Source organism: Cucurbita moschata, unplaced genomic scaffold, assembly GCF_002738365.1.
Source record: "Cucurbita moschata cultivar Rifu unplaced genomic scaffold, Cmos_1.0 Cmo_Scf00060, whole genome shotgun sequence".
NCBI lineage: Eukaryota > Viridiplantae > Streptophyta > Magnoliopsida > Cucurbitales > Cucurbitaceae > Cucurbita > Cucurbita moschata.
Genome location: NW_019268576.1, coordinates 755,520 through 771,316, shown reverse-complemented (window position 1 = coordinate 771,316; position 15,797 = coordinate 755,520). Strand labels below are relative to the sequence as shown.

General features: G+C 37.9%; 2 protein-coding genes across 3 annotated transcripts; both read right to left on the bottom strand.

Annotated features, from left to right (window-relative positions):
• Positions 1–867: 867 nt before the first annotated feature.
• On the bottom strand, positions 868–9,290 carry LOC111436847 (probable ATP-dependent DNA helicase CHR12). The gene is made up of 12 exons (XM_023074617.1): positions 9,003–9,290; positions 8,245–8,401; positions 7,931–7,995; positions 7,479–7,667; positions 6,780–6,929; positions 6,053–6,448; positions 5,278–5,537; positions 4,978–5,193; positions 4,479–4,686; positions 4,251–4,398; positions 2,896–3,501; positions 868–1,933 (listed from the first exon to the last, which is right to left on the bottom strand). The coding sequence occupies exons 1-12, from the start codon at positions 9,183–9,185 to the stop codon at positions 1,224–1,226; spliced, it is 3,288 nt and encodes a 1,095-aa protein (XP_022930385.1). The 5' UTR covers positions 9,186–9,290; the 3' UTR covers positions 868–1,223.
• An 887-nt stretch (positions 9,291–10,177) lies between these two features.
• On the bottom strand, positions 10,178–15,489 carry LOC111436941 (protein phosphatase 2C 70-like). Of its 2 annotated transcripts, XM_023074741.1 has the most exons (14): positions 15,352–15,440; positions 14,623–14,687; positions 14,339–14,525; positions 14,064–14,237; positions 13,787–13,962; positions 13,539–13,697; positions 12,376–12,519; positions 12,222–12,283; positions 11,649–11,784; positions 11,372–11,466; positions 11,137–11,252; positions 10,919–11,048; positions 10,587–10,641; positions 10,328–10,486 (listed from the first exon to the last, which is right to left on the bottom strand). In XM_023074741.1, the coding sequence occupies exons 2-14, from the start codon at positions 14,623–14,625 to the stop codon at positions 10,328–10,330; spliced, it is 1,596 nt and encodes a 531-aa protein (XP_022930509.1). In that variant the 5' UTR covers positions 14,626–14,687; positions 15,352–15,440. The 2 variants fall into 2 exon arrangements, with proteins under 2 accessions (XP_022930508.1, XP_022930509.1); XM_023074740.1 differs by lacking the exon at positions 14,623–14,687 and having other exon boundaries at positions 10,178–10,486; positions 15,352–15,489.
• Positions 15,490–15,797: the final 308 nt, after the last annotated feature.

Here is a 15,797-nt window from a genome sequence, read left to right as displayed (position 1 = left end):
ACGACCACCTATGGGCCCACACTATCCTAATCAACCGTTGATCTAAGTTGACAAAAGTTTTGTTGCGGGGCCCACTTTCACAACTACGGGCGCATGTTTTCTCATATATTTAAAAAATTAGTTATTTTATTTAAATTATTTTAATTAAATATGATTTATTTTCTTACTAATCTTGCTTTATTTCAAATTCTTGCTTACCATATATTGATTTCTCATATATTTATGATATATTCAATAAAAAATGCCCTCCATTAAGTTATTGCATTTACTAAAATAATAATTTTTTTTTTCATTTTAATGAAGAAAATTGAACGGGTTACCATAGAAGGCACTAAATTCAAAGGTCAAAACTTCAAATTTTACATTCTCATTTGCGGAACTCACGAAAAGAATGTTCAAGACCTATTAAAAACGATAGCATGTTTTGTTTTCATTCACATGTTTCCTAGTAAAATTTTTAAAATATCATCAAATGAAACACGTTCCTGTGATAAAGTCACAAAAAAAAAAAAAAAAGTTGCATCGTGTTAGTATATAAACCTTAAATATTAGTTATTTTCAGTACTTATTAACAATAATTTAGTATCTTCAAAATCAATCTTATTCGGATGTAATCCCGATCTATATACCCTTGATTTTCTCGAATGTCACATTTTATATGTAAGAAGTTCAACAGTGAACAATAAAAAGACCACGGGTTGACTTAATGGTAATTTTTCAAACTTTCAAAATATCTATCTTCATCTATAAATTTTAAAATAATTAATCGAAATATTATTATTACTATCTCTTAATATTTATCTACGCAATCCTTCAACTAACTTGTGAGATCCTACGACGGAAGGGGAGAAGAACGAAACATTTTTTATAAGGGTGTGAAAATCTCTTCTTATTTTAAAAACCTCTCAGGTTTTAAACAAAAAAATTCAAAGATAATCTCTACCAGCAGAAACTTGAATGAATTTGTGTGGAAACTTTGCGTGGAAACTGCTGTGTGAAGCAAACATGAGAAATTTTACAGCCACAGTGAATGGATGGAAGTTGAGTGGAGGCAATGTGGAAGAGCTCTTGACCACTGTCATTCATTTCTTGTCCTTCAAATGTTCAGCAAAGGGTTATCTATGGAGTATCAGTTGCTGAGCTGAACTTGAGACGAAGCGGAAGTAATGGCGCTCTTTCCTCATTTACGGGATCGATCAACCTCGACATTTTGAATAAAGAAATCAAGCCCATCCGTTTCCTCTTCCATTGGAGTTATGTCTAGAATCTGAAGAACTCTGGACATAGCTCGATCGCTTCTTCTTGTGTGCTTTCCATGTTATTACACATCGACTCCATTCACTTCCCGACTCGGCCAGGAATTTGTGTTTTCTAATACTCGTCCCCAGTTCTAACTTCTGTTCATCTGGGGTTGGTTCTAAACCAGACTTGTCTTCACTTGTTCCCTCACTCATTAGCGGCACGTTATCATCATATTCTATCAGCTTATCCTCCGCTCTTGTGCTGGTGATATTGCTGGTTGATGCACTGCCTTCACGTGTGGGAGTCTCTCTTCTATTTCCTTTCATTGAAAGGTTTGGAATTTCTCCATTTTCTACAGCCTTCATCCACTGCAAATCACTCAATGTATCCACATAAACCACCTCCTTTCTTCTTCGTTTTCCTGCAACACCGATAAGTTCCGAACCCTTGTTCTTCTCTTCATTACTGTCTGGTACTGAGTACACCCATTCAGGTACCTCGTGTTCTTCCATCAAACGAGATCTATACTTCTCCTTCTGTCGTCGTTCTTCATCCATTTTCTCAAACAGCCAAAATTCTTCGTCTGATCGAGCTGCAAGGCGATTGATTTCTCTTTCACTTGGTACATCAGTTCCAAGCGCGCTTGTTCCTCTACGCATAATCTCCTCCAACATCTCTCTTCGGTCTTGAGCTGAAAGAAACAGATGGAGGGAGAACCAAGACAACAGAAAACCAGAAATTAATGTCCTGAAGACAGTATATATAGTCATTGAAAAATGTTGTTTATTCAATCTTCAGCGTGAAACTAAATTCTTTTGGGTAAGAAATCGAGCTTTCATCGAGAAAAATGAAAGAATATATAAAAGCATACAAAAAACAGGCCGCAAAAAGAGTCAAAACACCAAGTACTGAAAAGGACTTCAATCAAAAGAATCAATTCAAACCCATAACTACAGAAGAACCATTTAACAGATGCTGGACGCATTTACCTAACTACCTCCTAAACCTCCTCCACCGTCTCTCAACCTCCTCAAAAATTGTGTAACGGCCTAAGCCCACCGCTAGCAGATATTGTCCTCTTTGGATTTTCCTTTTCAGACTTCCCCTCAAGGTTTTTAAAACGCGTCTGCTAGGGAGAGGTTTCCATACCCTTATAAAGAGTGTTTTGTTCTCCTCCCCAACCTACGTGAGATCTTACAATCCACCCTCCTTTGAGGCCCAATGTCCTCGCTAGCACTTGTTCCCTTCTTCCATCGATGTGGGACCCTCAATCCACCCCCTTCAAGGCCCAGCGTCCTTACTGGCACACCACCTCGTGTCCACCCCCCTTCGGAGCTCAACCTCCTCACTGGTACATCGTCCGGTGTGTGGCTCTGCTACCATTTGTAACGGCCCAAACCCACCGCTAGCAGATATTGTCCTCTTTGGGCTTTCCCTTTCGAGATTCCCCTCAAGGTTTTTAAAATGCGTCTGTTAGGGAGAGGTTTCCACACTCTTATAAAGGGTGTTTCGTTCTCTTCCCAATCGATGTGAGATCTTACAAATTGTCAACCTCTCAAGTAAGTACAAAACAAGAAGGAAAGGAAAAAAAAGAAAAAAACCTACCACTAGTTTTGAACAAAATGGCATTGTAAGGTAACTAAAATAACAAACCTGTTGAAGTTGTATTGAAAAGTCCAGCCTGGATAACCTTGGCATCAATCCCCATCTTCTGTTTTGCACGCTCCAGGATTACCTCTTCAACTGATCCAACACTAACCAGAACAAAAACCCTTACTTCCTTTTTCTGACCAATGCGATGAGCCCGATCCTCTGCCTGCTGGTCCATTTGAGGATTCCAATCACTGTCAAAGATAATGACAGTATCTGCAGTTTGTAAGTTCAAACCTAAACCACCAGCCCGAGTACTTAGAAGAAACATGAAGACTGGTGAGTCTGGGGCATTAAATTGCTTCACTAAAGCCCCTCTTTCTTCAGTCTTTGTCGAACCATCAAGTCGCAGATATTTAAAGTCGTGGAGCTGAAGATAAATTTCAAGAATGTCCATAAGACGGGTCATTTGTGAGAAAAGCAGGACTCTATGCCCAGCTCTATGTAGCTTTGGGAGTAAACGATCCAGTAATTCAAATTTCCCAGAAGCTCTGATGATCTCCTCCTTGCGCCAAATATTATAATCTCCCAAAATAAAAAGATACGGATGATTACAACACTTCCTCAGCTGCATTGTTAAATTTTGTAGGGACTTTGATTTGCCAGAACCTGCCAGGGAATAGTGTTCATTAATGTAGTGAAAAAAATTTACATGAACTGCAACCAGAGCATGCAAATAAATTAAAAAATACAGAAAAGTAAACCTAAATATATAGCAAGCATCATAAGAGGGAGTAAGATTGAATCCCACATCAGTTAGGGAAGAGAACGAAGCATTATTTATAAGGGTGAGGAAACCTCTCACGAGCAGACGCATTTTAAAAATCTTGAGTAAAAGCCCGAAAGGGAAAACCCAAATAAAACAATATATGCTATCGGTGGGCTTGGGCTTGGGCTGTTACAAATGGTATAAGAGCCAGCCACTAGGCGATATGCCAGTGAGGAGGTTGAGCCTCGAAGGGGGCGGACACGAGGCAGTGTACCAGCAAGGACACTAGGCCCCGAAGGGGGGTGGATTGGGGGTCCCACTCCCCCATCGATTGGAGAAGGGAATGAAGCGAGGACGCTAGGCTCCGAAAGAGGCTGGATTTTGAGATCCCACATCAGTTGGGGAGGACAATGAAGCATTCTTTATAAGGGTGTGGAAACCTCTCCCTAGCAAACACGTTTTAAAATCCTTGAGGGAAAGCCTGAAAGGAAAAACCCAAATAAGACTATATCTACTAGCAGTGGGCTTGGGCTGTTACAAGGAATTTGGATGACCTTTCTACTGACAACAATATTTTCATTGCAACATGGTGCCCAACGGTTGAATAGAAAAATAAATGAAATTCCCAAGCTAAGTACATACAACATACCAGTGTCAACTCTGCCAATAGAAGTGACTTGTTGATAGTATACTTTCTGCCATGCTGACATATCACATTTGAGTATGACTTGTGACTTCTCGGGTAGATACTTCTCCACTTCATCCTTCTTCCTCCTCAATATGAATGGCCTAATAACCTAAAGGGAGATATATTAGAAAGCCAGACAAACAAAAAAATGAAAGCCTTAAACGTGGAAGAAAAGGAAATAGACAATACATGATGCAGACGGCGAATGATCAGTAACTCTTCTTCATCAGTAAGAGTAACATCACTCCGATCTGCAAATGGCGCATTAAACCACTCCTGGAAATTCTGGACAGAATTAAATATATGGGGCAGGAGAAAATTAAGCAGGGACCATAATTCCTGCAAACTGTTCTGGATAGGTGTACCAGTTAAGAGAAGTCTACGTTTGATCTGGTAGCTGCAAACAGGGAAATGTTTCAAATATATAAAAATCTAACTTCTATGCTTTAATTCATAAAATTTGAAGGACAATTAAGGCGTGATTTTGAGAAAAGTATCTCCTACAGTAAAAAAAATATATAGAAAAGAAAACTAAATAAACAAGCTCTCCGGGAAAAGTGTATTTCCGCCGAAAAGAAAGAGACCTACCCATAACAGATGCTACTAAAAAATATTTCAAGCTCGGAAAGAAAATAGTACTTGATATACCGAGGTAAAGAAAACGACATGTCTGGTATTAGTATCATACCCTGCAAGTGTTTGTGCAAGAGCACAATCACGATTTTTCAGCCGATGACCTTCATCAACAATCATATAATACCAATGTACTTTCTTCAAAAATGATTTATCTCGCATAATGAGATCATAATGTGTAATCAAGACACAAAATTTTCCTTCGCTCAACAGCTCCTCCTTTATAGCCTTTCTCTCCTCCTGACGTCCGTCGTAAAGAACAGCAACAATACTGGATATGAAACAAAAACGAGAATGATTCCAAAGTGAACGAAAAGAATGTGCTAGAGAGATGAGGGAAAAAGTTATTCCGAACCTCGGGGCCCATGTTGTGAATTCATGAATCCAGTTTGGCAGTACTGCCTTGGGAGCAACTATTAGATGAGGTCCAGTCACATCCTTATATTCCATGAGGTACGCTATCAATGAGATTGTTTGTATTGTTTTTCCCAGTCCCATTTCATCAGCCAATATTCCATTCAGATTGTTATTGAATAACGAAACCATCCACTGAAGTCCTTCTATTTGATAGGGCCTCAACTCTCCTCCTTGTAGCATGGAAGGCTGCTCAGTCACCTGTAGAATTGAATTATTGGTCAGACTTCCCAATTCATAGAAACTTCTAACAGCTCAGTTACCTGTAGAATTATAGTAATTTGATTCTAAGTACTTCTAAAACTCTTTGGAAATATGCATTAGAAAAGAGAGATTGAATTAATTTGAAATAATGCACCAGCAATCAAACAGATGAAAATGTAAAAGAGTACAAGAAAATATAGAACAAAGAGGAAAGTATATATTTTTTTTAAGTTCGAGTTCAACGACTACGGGGTGGAAGATCAACTTTTGGGATGGTAATTGATGTCGTCTACTGAGCTATGCTCGGATGGGCAAGTTAGCAATATCTTATAAACTATCAGAATTTACTTTCACTTAAACTGAAGTATACATTCAGAAAATGAACTTAATAGGATTTCAAACGTTCATTAAGTCCTGAATTTCACGTAGTGTAACATGAAGATTATGGATCAGAAAAATGGATCCACCATACAAGATAAAAGCAATACAATACATATGAATTTCTTGGGTACCTTTTCCTGAATTGAATGAATTGCAGAGTTATATTGTCGCTGCCCTTCAAGCAAATCACCACTTTCATCATTGCGGTCAGAATCAATGGCATCTAAATCTTCATCCATGAGTAAATCTTGAGGGGTTGCATTCTTTGAAGAATCCAAATCAGTTAAATCAACATCAGATTCATCCAAGGCTTCAATGCCATCAGAGAGTTTAGAATCTTTCTGTCTTTGAACTGCAGCACCCAAGTTAACAAGTAGTTTGTTTGTTTCTTCAAGAAGTGTTGTTAATCGTTCATTCTTGCTCTCCTTAACCAATCTCATGTAAGCTTCTTGATCATCTGCCTTTAGTGCTTGGAACCTCAATTTTTCTGCCCTTGTAGCACGTTGCCTTTGTCTTCCATGCCATGCCTGTCATAATATCATGTGATGGATCATTTTTCAAGGTGCAAGGTAATTGAAAGACTGCTGTCATCCCAGAAACTTTTCTAAATCATGAATAATTTATGTTCACTCCTAGAAATACCAATAACATCCACTCATCATGTCTACCCAACAAGCGCAGTTCATTGTCCTAACCCCTATCTACCAGCCAAGAGCCAACCATAATTAACCCCTCCCTCCTAACATAAGTAAAATGCACCTGGGGTGAATTGTATATTAGAAGAATAGTTCCTAGTAAAAGAATCTCCTCTTTGCAAAATCAAATTTAAGAAACGGACAGAATTTAAAGAGGCAATACCTGAACTCCGTCATTTCTCTGTTTCCGACGTTTTATAGAAGCTTGAATTTGTAAATGGAATTCACGAACAGCATTCAGTATCTCAGCAAAAAACTTTCTTTTCCTGGTCTCGATTTGGCTCTTCTCCTCCTCTTCTAACCTTGATGTCCTCTGCAAAAACAAGTTTCTTCTATATCATTACAACAAGCAATTGCATTGGAGATAATATGTCTTTTCCTTTTTTGTACACAAAATTATATATTTTTTCTAATTGTTTCTTGAGCTAACACTTTCTCATGATTCTCCAAGTTTGCATGAGCATTTGTTGGATATGCATTTTTTTTTTTTTTTTTTTTGGACAGAAAGTGGTATTTCATAAGAACAAATATATGCAAGGGCGATAGAAAAAGGCATCAACCCAAGGCTCCAAATATACCTAGGGGATCACAAAAATTACTCAAGTTGGCATTACTTAAAGAAGCCCTGTACTGAATAGTCCTAAGTTTCACACCCCTAAGATAAAAATTATGACAGAAAGTGTATGATTCCTTTCCAGCCAAATGTTGCATATGCATTTTTAGTCAGCTTTTAATAGCCAAAAACGAACCCCTAGATTAACTTTAAAGTAACAGTCTATATGTATATCACCCATGGTGCACAGAGTCAAATATTCAGAGGAACGTGAAAGAAAAACATAAATGATTGTCAAAGGAAAATAACCTCAGCATCCCGCTTCCTCCACAATTGATCATCAGCTTCCATGGCAAAAGCATCTCCTATGCCATATGGTGGACGGTGCAATCGCATCATGCCCCAATCAAATAATTGTTTGTCTGGATGTGCACAAGTTGCTCGAAGCCAGTACTCTGAACTTACATGAGATCGTACCTTTCTTTGCAAATCTAGTAACTGCCATGAAATGACTGCATCGATCAATACCGGAAGAAATTGTGTACAGGCATACCGATTTATCATCATCAACAAAATGTCCATACTCAAGCTATGCAAGATCATAACCAATATGTTGACTGTAGGTTTTAATATTTAAGCCAAATTTGGACAATTGTTAACAAAAAATCATTAAAATAAACACTACGTAAAGCTTTTCTAGGAGGAGGAAAGTATACACAATCAAACCAAGACGTGAAAAATAATTTCAACAGCAAGATTACCTTTAACCCATATAGTTCAAGTAAGCACTTTGTTTGTATGTTCTCCCCTCTACTTGAAGGCAACTCTGGATCAAGATTAGTACATAAACAAGTAACAAATAAAGAGTCATTGAACGGACCGTTAACCAACAGCTCCAAGCAAGTAATAGAGCAATAAGTCATAACCGCTAATGCAGCACAACACATAAATGTAGTGCTTCTGTTCACACGTTATTATAATTAACACTGTTATTTTCTGAGTTTGGCACTAAGGAGCAATGGCCGACAGAGCATGATGAGAAGGAAAGTTCAATAACTCAAATTGTATCAATCACCTTCTAGATCATTCAACCGGTGTTGTATGCAACCTCGATAACGCTCTTCTCTTGAACGTTCCAACCCAGAACCAGTTATGCAACTTGAACGCTGCTTTGCCAAAGCATCTCTAAGGTCAGTCAATATATCCTCTTGAACAGAATCTACAAGCTCATCCTGTACCAGGAACATCAATACAGCATTCAAAATGTTAATAGGCATAGTAACAATCAGAAAAACAACACAATATTGATTGTACACAAAATAAATTATTTCCTCAACTACTTCTAGAATACCCTAAATTGTCACCTTCCTATAAACTTGTAACATTGGCTCAACCAAGATCTGTTTAAACATTCACAAAAGAAAAAGAAAATCCATATCTTCACAATTACCATCTTGCAACAGTTAAACCATTACACAAACTAACTAGAGTCTAGACATAAGTTAATATCTCAAGTTACATGTACAATATGTTTAACATTTCTAAACCTTCACAATTGGCTACCCTACATCTATTAATCCATTACACATAACCAACTGCACTCTAGACATGAGTTAACACGTCAAAATTCCACAAAAGAAATCGGTAAGTAAACGAGAAGGGCACAATTACAGCAGCAAACGCAAGCATAATTGAAAAAAACCGAATTCACCAAAATCACCAAGCAAAAAAAAGGAACAAACCAGACAAAACCCTAAAGCAAGAGCCGGAGAATTCCACAACCGACAACATCGAAAACCAAAAACACATAAACAGAGAATCGAGAATGAATACCGAATAAATCCGAGCACCGGTTTGTTCATGGTGAGGAGCGGAATAAATAGAAGAAACAGCTTGAAAGAGGTCGGGAGGAAGCGGGAGGTTCCGGGAGAGGAAATTGAGAGCAGAAATGAGGGACTTGGTGGAGTGAAGGTGGTCGAGGGAAGCGAGGTCGGTGTCGATATGAGCCATGTTCATGGCGGGAGAGGATGAAGACGGGGTATTTATATTTAACGAATTAAAATTGAATGAAAAAAGAGAGAAAATTAGTTTGTTTTTTCTTTTTTTTTTTTGGTCCGTTCTCTTCTGTGATTCTTGTGCGTGTGCTTGCTGCCGGCAGAGCCTCAGCTACTTCCCCAGAGCTCGATTTGAAATGTCCATAATGCCCTTCACCTTCCATCACCCAATATAAATTTTTTTATTTAGTATCATTTTTTTTCCAAATTTTTCATTAATACTCTCAGGACTTATCTATCCCGAGTCTCGAAAAACAAGTTCTCCTTATAATTCTTGACGCTCTTTTACACTTACAACATCTTATTCTTGTTGTGTGTTCGAGTCGAAAGACCTTTTGTATGCATCAGGTGAAGATAAAGAAAGAGGGAATTTCCTTATCTAATCCCTCTCAAGCGTTTAAAATTGGGAACTCCTTTGATGAGCACTAAAAACTAGATCAATTCCATACAATTCAGACTAGCAAAATCCATCTTTAGATAGATCTTATTCCTCGTGACATGAAGATAACCTCATTCCACTCGATCATAGGCTTTGTTGGTATCTATTTTCAACGCTACTCCACCCGTCTTTACCTTTCCTCCTAAGGTAAGAAGGATGGATTGTCACATGGGTTGGAGAGGAAAATGAAGCATTAGAGTGTATAAACCTTTCCCTAGCAAACGCGTTTTAAAACCTTGAGAGAAAGCCCGAAAAGGAAACCCTAAAAATGACAATCTGCTAACAGTGAACTTGGGTTGTTACACATTGTCTCCATCTATAGAACGTCATATTTCTGATAGAACAAAGTATGCACTCCATCCAGCCATAACGCTTTGGTCGGGTGGCATCGCCTTAAGGGCCAGCTCCACCTCTGCCATGGAACTCCTTGGTGAGCTCAGTATCCTGAAAATGTGACACCTTTCTCTAAACGAAATGACAAGTCAGTGATCGGTAAAGAGATTGCACACAATGTAAGATGTGAATAATTTGCCAACGCGTAATCCCATTTGGCTTCTTTATATATAAGGGTTTGGTAATGCCCAAAAGAATAAAGTTCAGAAAATTATACAAATATTACAATTGCTAAGGCCACTGCTACAACATTTGTAATACATAATTATTTATCATGGTTCAACTTTACAAGTGATTCTATGAGGAACGTCAAAATCTAAGAAAATAATAGAAGTGTTATCTTTTGTACGCAGTGTTCTAGCCTCGCCCAACAAAAAATTGGCCATCTTTTCGGCCGACTTTTCTGCACCTGTGGAGTATCTTTCCCTAGCCTGTGCAGCAGCAGCAGCAGCAGCAATTCACAATCACTTCAGTTGAAACAGATATCAAAAATGGAGGTCAATATTAAACAGCAGTACAAAGAAATGGCACCTGAAGGACCAGCTGAATTGCCTTCTTCACACCAATCACATCCCAAAAGCCATCACTGTGATTTTAGCAGAATCCCAAGTTAAATTTCAAACAAAGCTACCATGTTATTCGTTCAATTCTAATATGTGAGGCAGGGAGTTCAAACATCTGACCTTTTAGTCAAGGTAATAGTGTCGTTTTAAATATATAAAAGCTAGCATGTTATTCGTTCAGTTCTCTAACGTGTGGGAGTGGGGTGGGGTGGGGTGTTTGAACTTTTGACCTTTTGGTAGTCGTAGTGACGTATCTTAACCAGTTGATGTATACTCAGGTTGATATTTAAGTAAAATCACCTTGCCATCACCGCAAAAGCTTTGCTTCCTTGATCTACATGGACAACTTCGCTAATATAAGGTTCTGAACTGAAGCGATGGTCTTGTTGTTTAAGAAACTTATCACCAAGCATCCTTGCAAGGTTCAAGCCTGAGCCAGGGAGGCAATGTGTAAAGCAACATGACCAACATCCAAAAGTAGCTATTTGCTAATAATGTGAAGACAGATTTTTCATTACCACACAAACGTGTCTCCCCATCTTTCAATGGTTCTCCTGCTTGTTCTAGTCGGAGTCTTTCTGAATAGCTAGTTATCCTGTGGTCTTCTGTCATCCTTAAAAGCTTCCCATGAACACTGAAATTAAAAAGATAGCAACAGGTCAGTAAAACCTTTTTTCTTTTCAATTTTTATTGATCAAGAGTAATTTAGAAATGATTAAAAATAAGAGGGAGGGAGAACCTATAAACACATACTTCATAACACAAGCAGAGTCCCCGACATTCGCACACTGCACGAAGTAATTATCGTCATTATCAGCCCATACCAAAAGCACCGTGGCAGTACAACCCTGGAAAGATATTGGTTAGAGCTATTAACATTTTAAAACAATTATTGCCAGCAACTATCCTAAAGAAGTTCAAATAAAATAAAATAACCCCTTTGTGCAAATAAAAATGGCATTGCTGTAGTGTCTATGGACCCTGCATCATGCTTCTGTTGATAAAATTCATGAAGAGAAAGTGAAAAAACCTCATAATAGTGATTCATGCAAGCTTCAGTCTGAGAAAATGCTTCTCTAAGAACATCTGAAGCATCACAAAGAGATACTACCCTCTCCCTCTTTAGTGGATCAGATAGAATTGTGGCGACCTTCTCCGGAAGAATCCTAGAAGTCAACATATTTGACGATTAGTACAGTAGCAAGTACAAGCCCACCACACAATTAGTACAGGAAACTACAACGATCTTCAAATAATTGAATGCGGTTATTCTCGTGTCAAAGTCAAACAAGACAGAAGCTCAAATTGCAAATGTCGACATACTGTCAAACAAACTCAATTTCCAGAAAACTTTAACAGATACATATACTTCGGTGACTCGTCAATTTTATATCTCCATACAATGCACCCTAGGCATAACCAGTCTGAGAACAATTTAAAAATGGTTCATCATGCTTTCTATCAAATACATTACAAACGTCATACTGAAGTTTCTGCACGTTTTTGTGGTATATAAATGCCAAATATCTTCACATTTCTTTTAGGTTCATTCGGAAAGTAATAATTATAAGCAGAAACAATGAAGTTAAAAACAGATACTAACTCGCTAGCAGATTTGGCAGCCCCTACTCCACTATGTCCATCGCAGATACCAAAGAGTCCAAACTGCAAGATAAATATCCATGCAAAGTAAGCTGTTTTGGCATGCATGATGTTATTAACAAAAAGAAAAATACACAAATTGCCAGCACCAAAACCTGATCAACCCCAGGAAGAGGCCATTGATAATAGCAAACATCTTCCATGGCAAATTTCTTTCCACCTCGACGTAACGCCATTGGATCTGAAGCCATCCCAACTCCAAAAGGAATATGGCTCTCAATCTCAGATGTAATTTGAACCTGCCAAAGAGGGAAAATATGAAATATATATATAAATATAAACCCAGGTTCTTAATAAAAAAAAACTCTAATCCCGAACCTTACTGTAACTTTCAGAAAAAATGGAATGGCTTTTTAAGTTACAGAAAGATCACTTCTGAATATCCACACAAACATAAAAATGATAATTTTATGTTTCAAGTAAATCAAGGTTAAAAGGTCGGAATTAAATCTCCTCACAACTCAAAAGCAATGAAATCAATTTAAGGAATCAAAAAGGCAAGCCAAGGAAATTACAAAAAGTCCCCTCAGTTGGGATTAATCAAGGAAGAATTACCATTACAAAAACAAAATAATAATAAAAATCATATAATTAGAGAGAGCTATAAAGGTAGGCTACTATTAAGTCTAAGATGTCCAAATCTCGATACAATTCCTAGAAGTATCGTTAAACACCTACAAGAAATAGCTCGTGAGCTGAAAACATTGTTCTTGGAAAGCACCAAGTCATTAAAATCTTGCAAGAGAGAAACCCAATGCATACAGAAACACTGAAGCAAATTTAACATATGTAGTCTGCTAGAGGAAATGCTGTAGAGAGATGCCTTTCTTAGTAATGATGTAATCATAATATATCATAGTGTAGAAGTTCCTGGAAAGGAACTTCATATGATCGATGAAAGCATATTAATCTCTTCAGAGTTGTGGTAGAAACAGATAAGATCATTTCCAGAAATAATCAACCATTTCATACTCGAGGATAAATACTACCATAATGGAATTTTCCTTCTATAACCTGGATTGTGTTCCACTATGTGCAACTCAACTAATGTTATGTAACAACTACACTAGAAAACAATTGGTGTTGATGAACTTGCAAGATTTTAAATCTCTTAATAAGCAGTTCCACAGTTCGAACCCATGACCTCAAAAATGCCCTTACAGTTTTCCGCTTCTACTACTATGTCAAACCATGATAGTTCCTACTATAAAAGAAAATTAACACATTAAGTAACACAAACAGGGGCAAGTCAACTTACATACACAGTGGAGCTTGTACCAAGAGTTATAACATCTCCACTAGCAAGCTCAACTGGGTCACTCAACTGTCTAATTCCAGAATCGGGATTGCTGATTGGTTGAGAATTTAATAAGGTCCCATTTAAGCTACCCAGGTCCACAAGCTCCCATTTCATACTCTGCAGACAAATTAATAGATTTAGTAATAAGCAGAACAAACTTAAATGTAGATTGTAATTAGGTGATGAACCCCTATATGAATAATTACATTTAGATTCCATTTTATTGAGGCATGCTTCCCTGAAACTTCTGAATCCTTTAGCTGTATATCACTAGGAGGTGCTCTTCCAAGGGTCAACTGGAGCCTAGATGTGTCCGCAGAATGTATGGAATAGCGCACTCCACGAGAAGGACCGGAGGTAACCTCCAAAGTGAGGTAACTTCCTGCACTTCTAACAGAAAGATATGAAGGTATGTTTTACGTACTCGCATACATTACATTTGATAATAGCCTCACGGAATAAATGAATGAGATGATAAATTACTTCCATGTGAGATAACTTGACTTGCAGACTCGTGGGGTTGATCACTTCCTATGCTTGGTTTCGCATGCTTTCGAACTTCTGGAATCTGGCTTGTGAAATATGAACGTTTAAGTGTTTGACCAACAGAAATATCGTCTAAAGGATCAGCAACTACATCTGGAACCAATCTATCACCTGAGAGAAATGAATAAATAACCCATGAAAAATTGAGCATTAATTAACCTTATACAATGAGAAAGGTGCTTAAGAAACATTGACAAAACAGAAGCAAATACCCTGACATAAATGGGGAGACGCAGCAGGTAGTCTTTGCTTGTGGATCAATCCGTGTAAACTTGGGGACCGAAAATGCCCATCAGTTTGAAGTGCGCCCTCCAAATCATAATCTCTCGGAAGTTCATTGATTTGGTTTTGAGTGACAACCGCAGCATCAGAGACAAGGGGTCTCTCAAGGTCATGAACCTGAAAGAAAACATGGGAGGTAGCGATATGTAAAGATACTTAAGAAGACGGTGGCGTCATATATATCATAAAACTACAAATATATGATTCTACCAACCATGATCACAGGACATTCCTTTTATCAATGTTTCCTTTAAGGAGATAAAGAGATCACAGGGCATTCTACATGAAAAAATAGAATAAAATAATCACATAACAAAGGATTTTAATCAATATAATAGAAACTAACATATTTCATCAATTTCTTTAAAAAAAAGTGAAGTGGAATCTAAATCACACCAGATTAATGTCAAACAAAGGAGAAATCAAGTCAATCAAAAAATGTTATCGGTAATCAATTATATCATGCAGACAGGCTGGTGAATGATAACTAAAGTTAAAAAGTCATATTTTACAGAGCCGAATCTCGTAAGAGCTTAATCCAGCTATTAGGAAGCGAAGAAAGAAGCTCGTTAAGGGAAGCTGTAAACATAAAGCCATTAGTTACACAACATAAGAATCATAAATTGTTTCACATAATGGATTCCAGTTGTTCGCTCCAACATTTCCATATAAAGATCACCGCTCAAACAGAAAACCAACGCCAACTTCAAGCAAAACTACCAACACCCATCAATTTAAGATTCACCCCCATCATAAGAAGTGAACTGATCGAGCCAAAAACAGATGAACGAGAAGCATCCAACCAACCCCCAACAGCTTGATCGCGAATTTATATGATTGTACAAACTATCCGCAATCAATCGGCGCCAGAAAACGAATAATGCGAGGGGAAAAGGAACAGCAGAAACATAGAAAAACGAAAAGATGACAAGAAAAAGAAAACCTTGATGGTGCGAGAAAGGGAATAGGAAAAGAAGCGCCATGGTTTGCAGGCAACGAGGAGGATGAATAGGAGGAGGAGGAGGAGAAGCAGCATAAGGAGAAGAACAGCGACAATGCGCCCTGGTATCTCCATCGTCATCGCTCTCTCTCCCCTGTGAGGAAACAGATTTGCCTGGGCCTGTGGTTATGGCGAGAAGGTCGCTTTGAAATGGTCGCACTCCCATCGCCCTAAATGGGTCCGTGCCCCTAGACCGCCCAAGCCCCAACCTAACTCCACCCAAGTTTGGCATATACCAATACTTTTACAAGTAAAACTAAATAAAACACCTAAATTTAAAAATTCTGTTGACCTTATCCAAATCTAAGTTCAGTTCAAACTTTATAACGTAATGAATGTATTAAATAGATTAAGACAAGCGTTCATGAACCAATGTCACATCTTAATAA

Bases quoted from the DNA above. Each gene is read 5' to 3' on its own strand.
- LOC111436941 (XM_023074740.1), bottom strand. From the start codon at position 15,489: ATGACGATGGAGATACCAGGGCGCATTGTCGCTGTTCTTCTCCTTATG. The intron at 11,785-12,221 runs GTTAGTATCTGT...GTTGACTTCTAG, and splicing joins GCTGCCAAATCTGCTAGCGA to GATTCTTCCGGAGAAGGTCG. The intron at 11,467-11,648 runs GTTTTTTCACTT...ATATCTTTCCAG, and splicing joins GCATGAATCACTATTATGAG to GGTTGTACTGCCACGGTGCT.
- LOC111436847 (XM_023074617.1), bottom strand. From the start codon at position 9,185: ATGAACATGGCTCATATCGACACCGACCTCGCTTCCCTCGACCACCTT. The intron at 8,402-9,002 runs GTATTCATTCTC...TTCCTGGTACAG, and splicing joins CCGGTGCTCGGATTTATTCG to GATGAGCTTGTAGATTCTGT. The intron at 4,687-4,977 runs GTATGATACTAA...CCCTGTTTGCAG, and splicing joins CTTGCACAAACACTTGCAGG to CTACCAGATCAAACGTAGAC.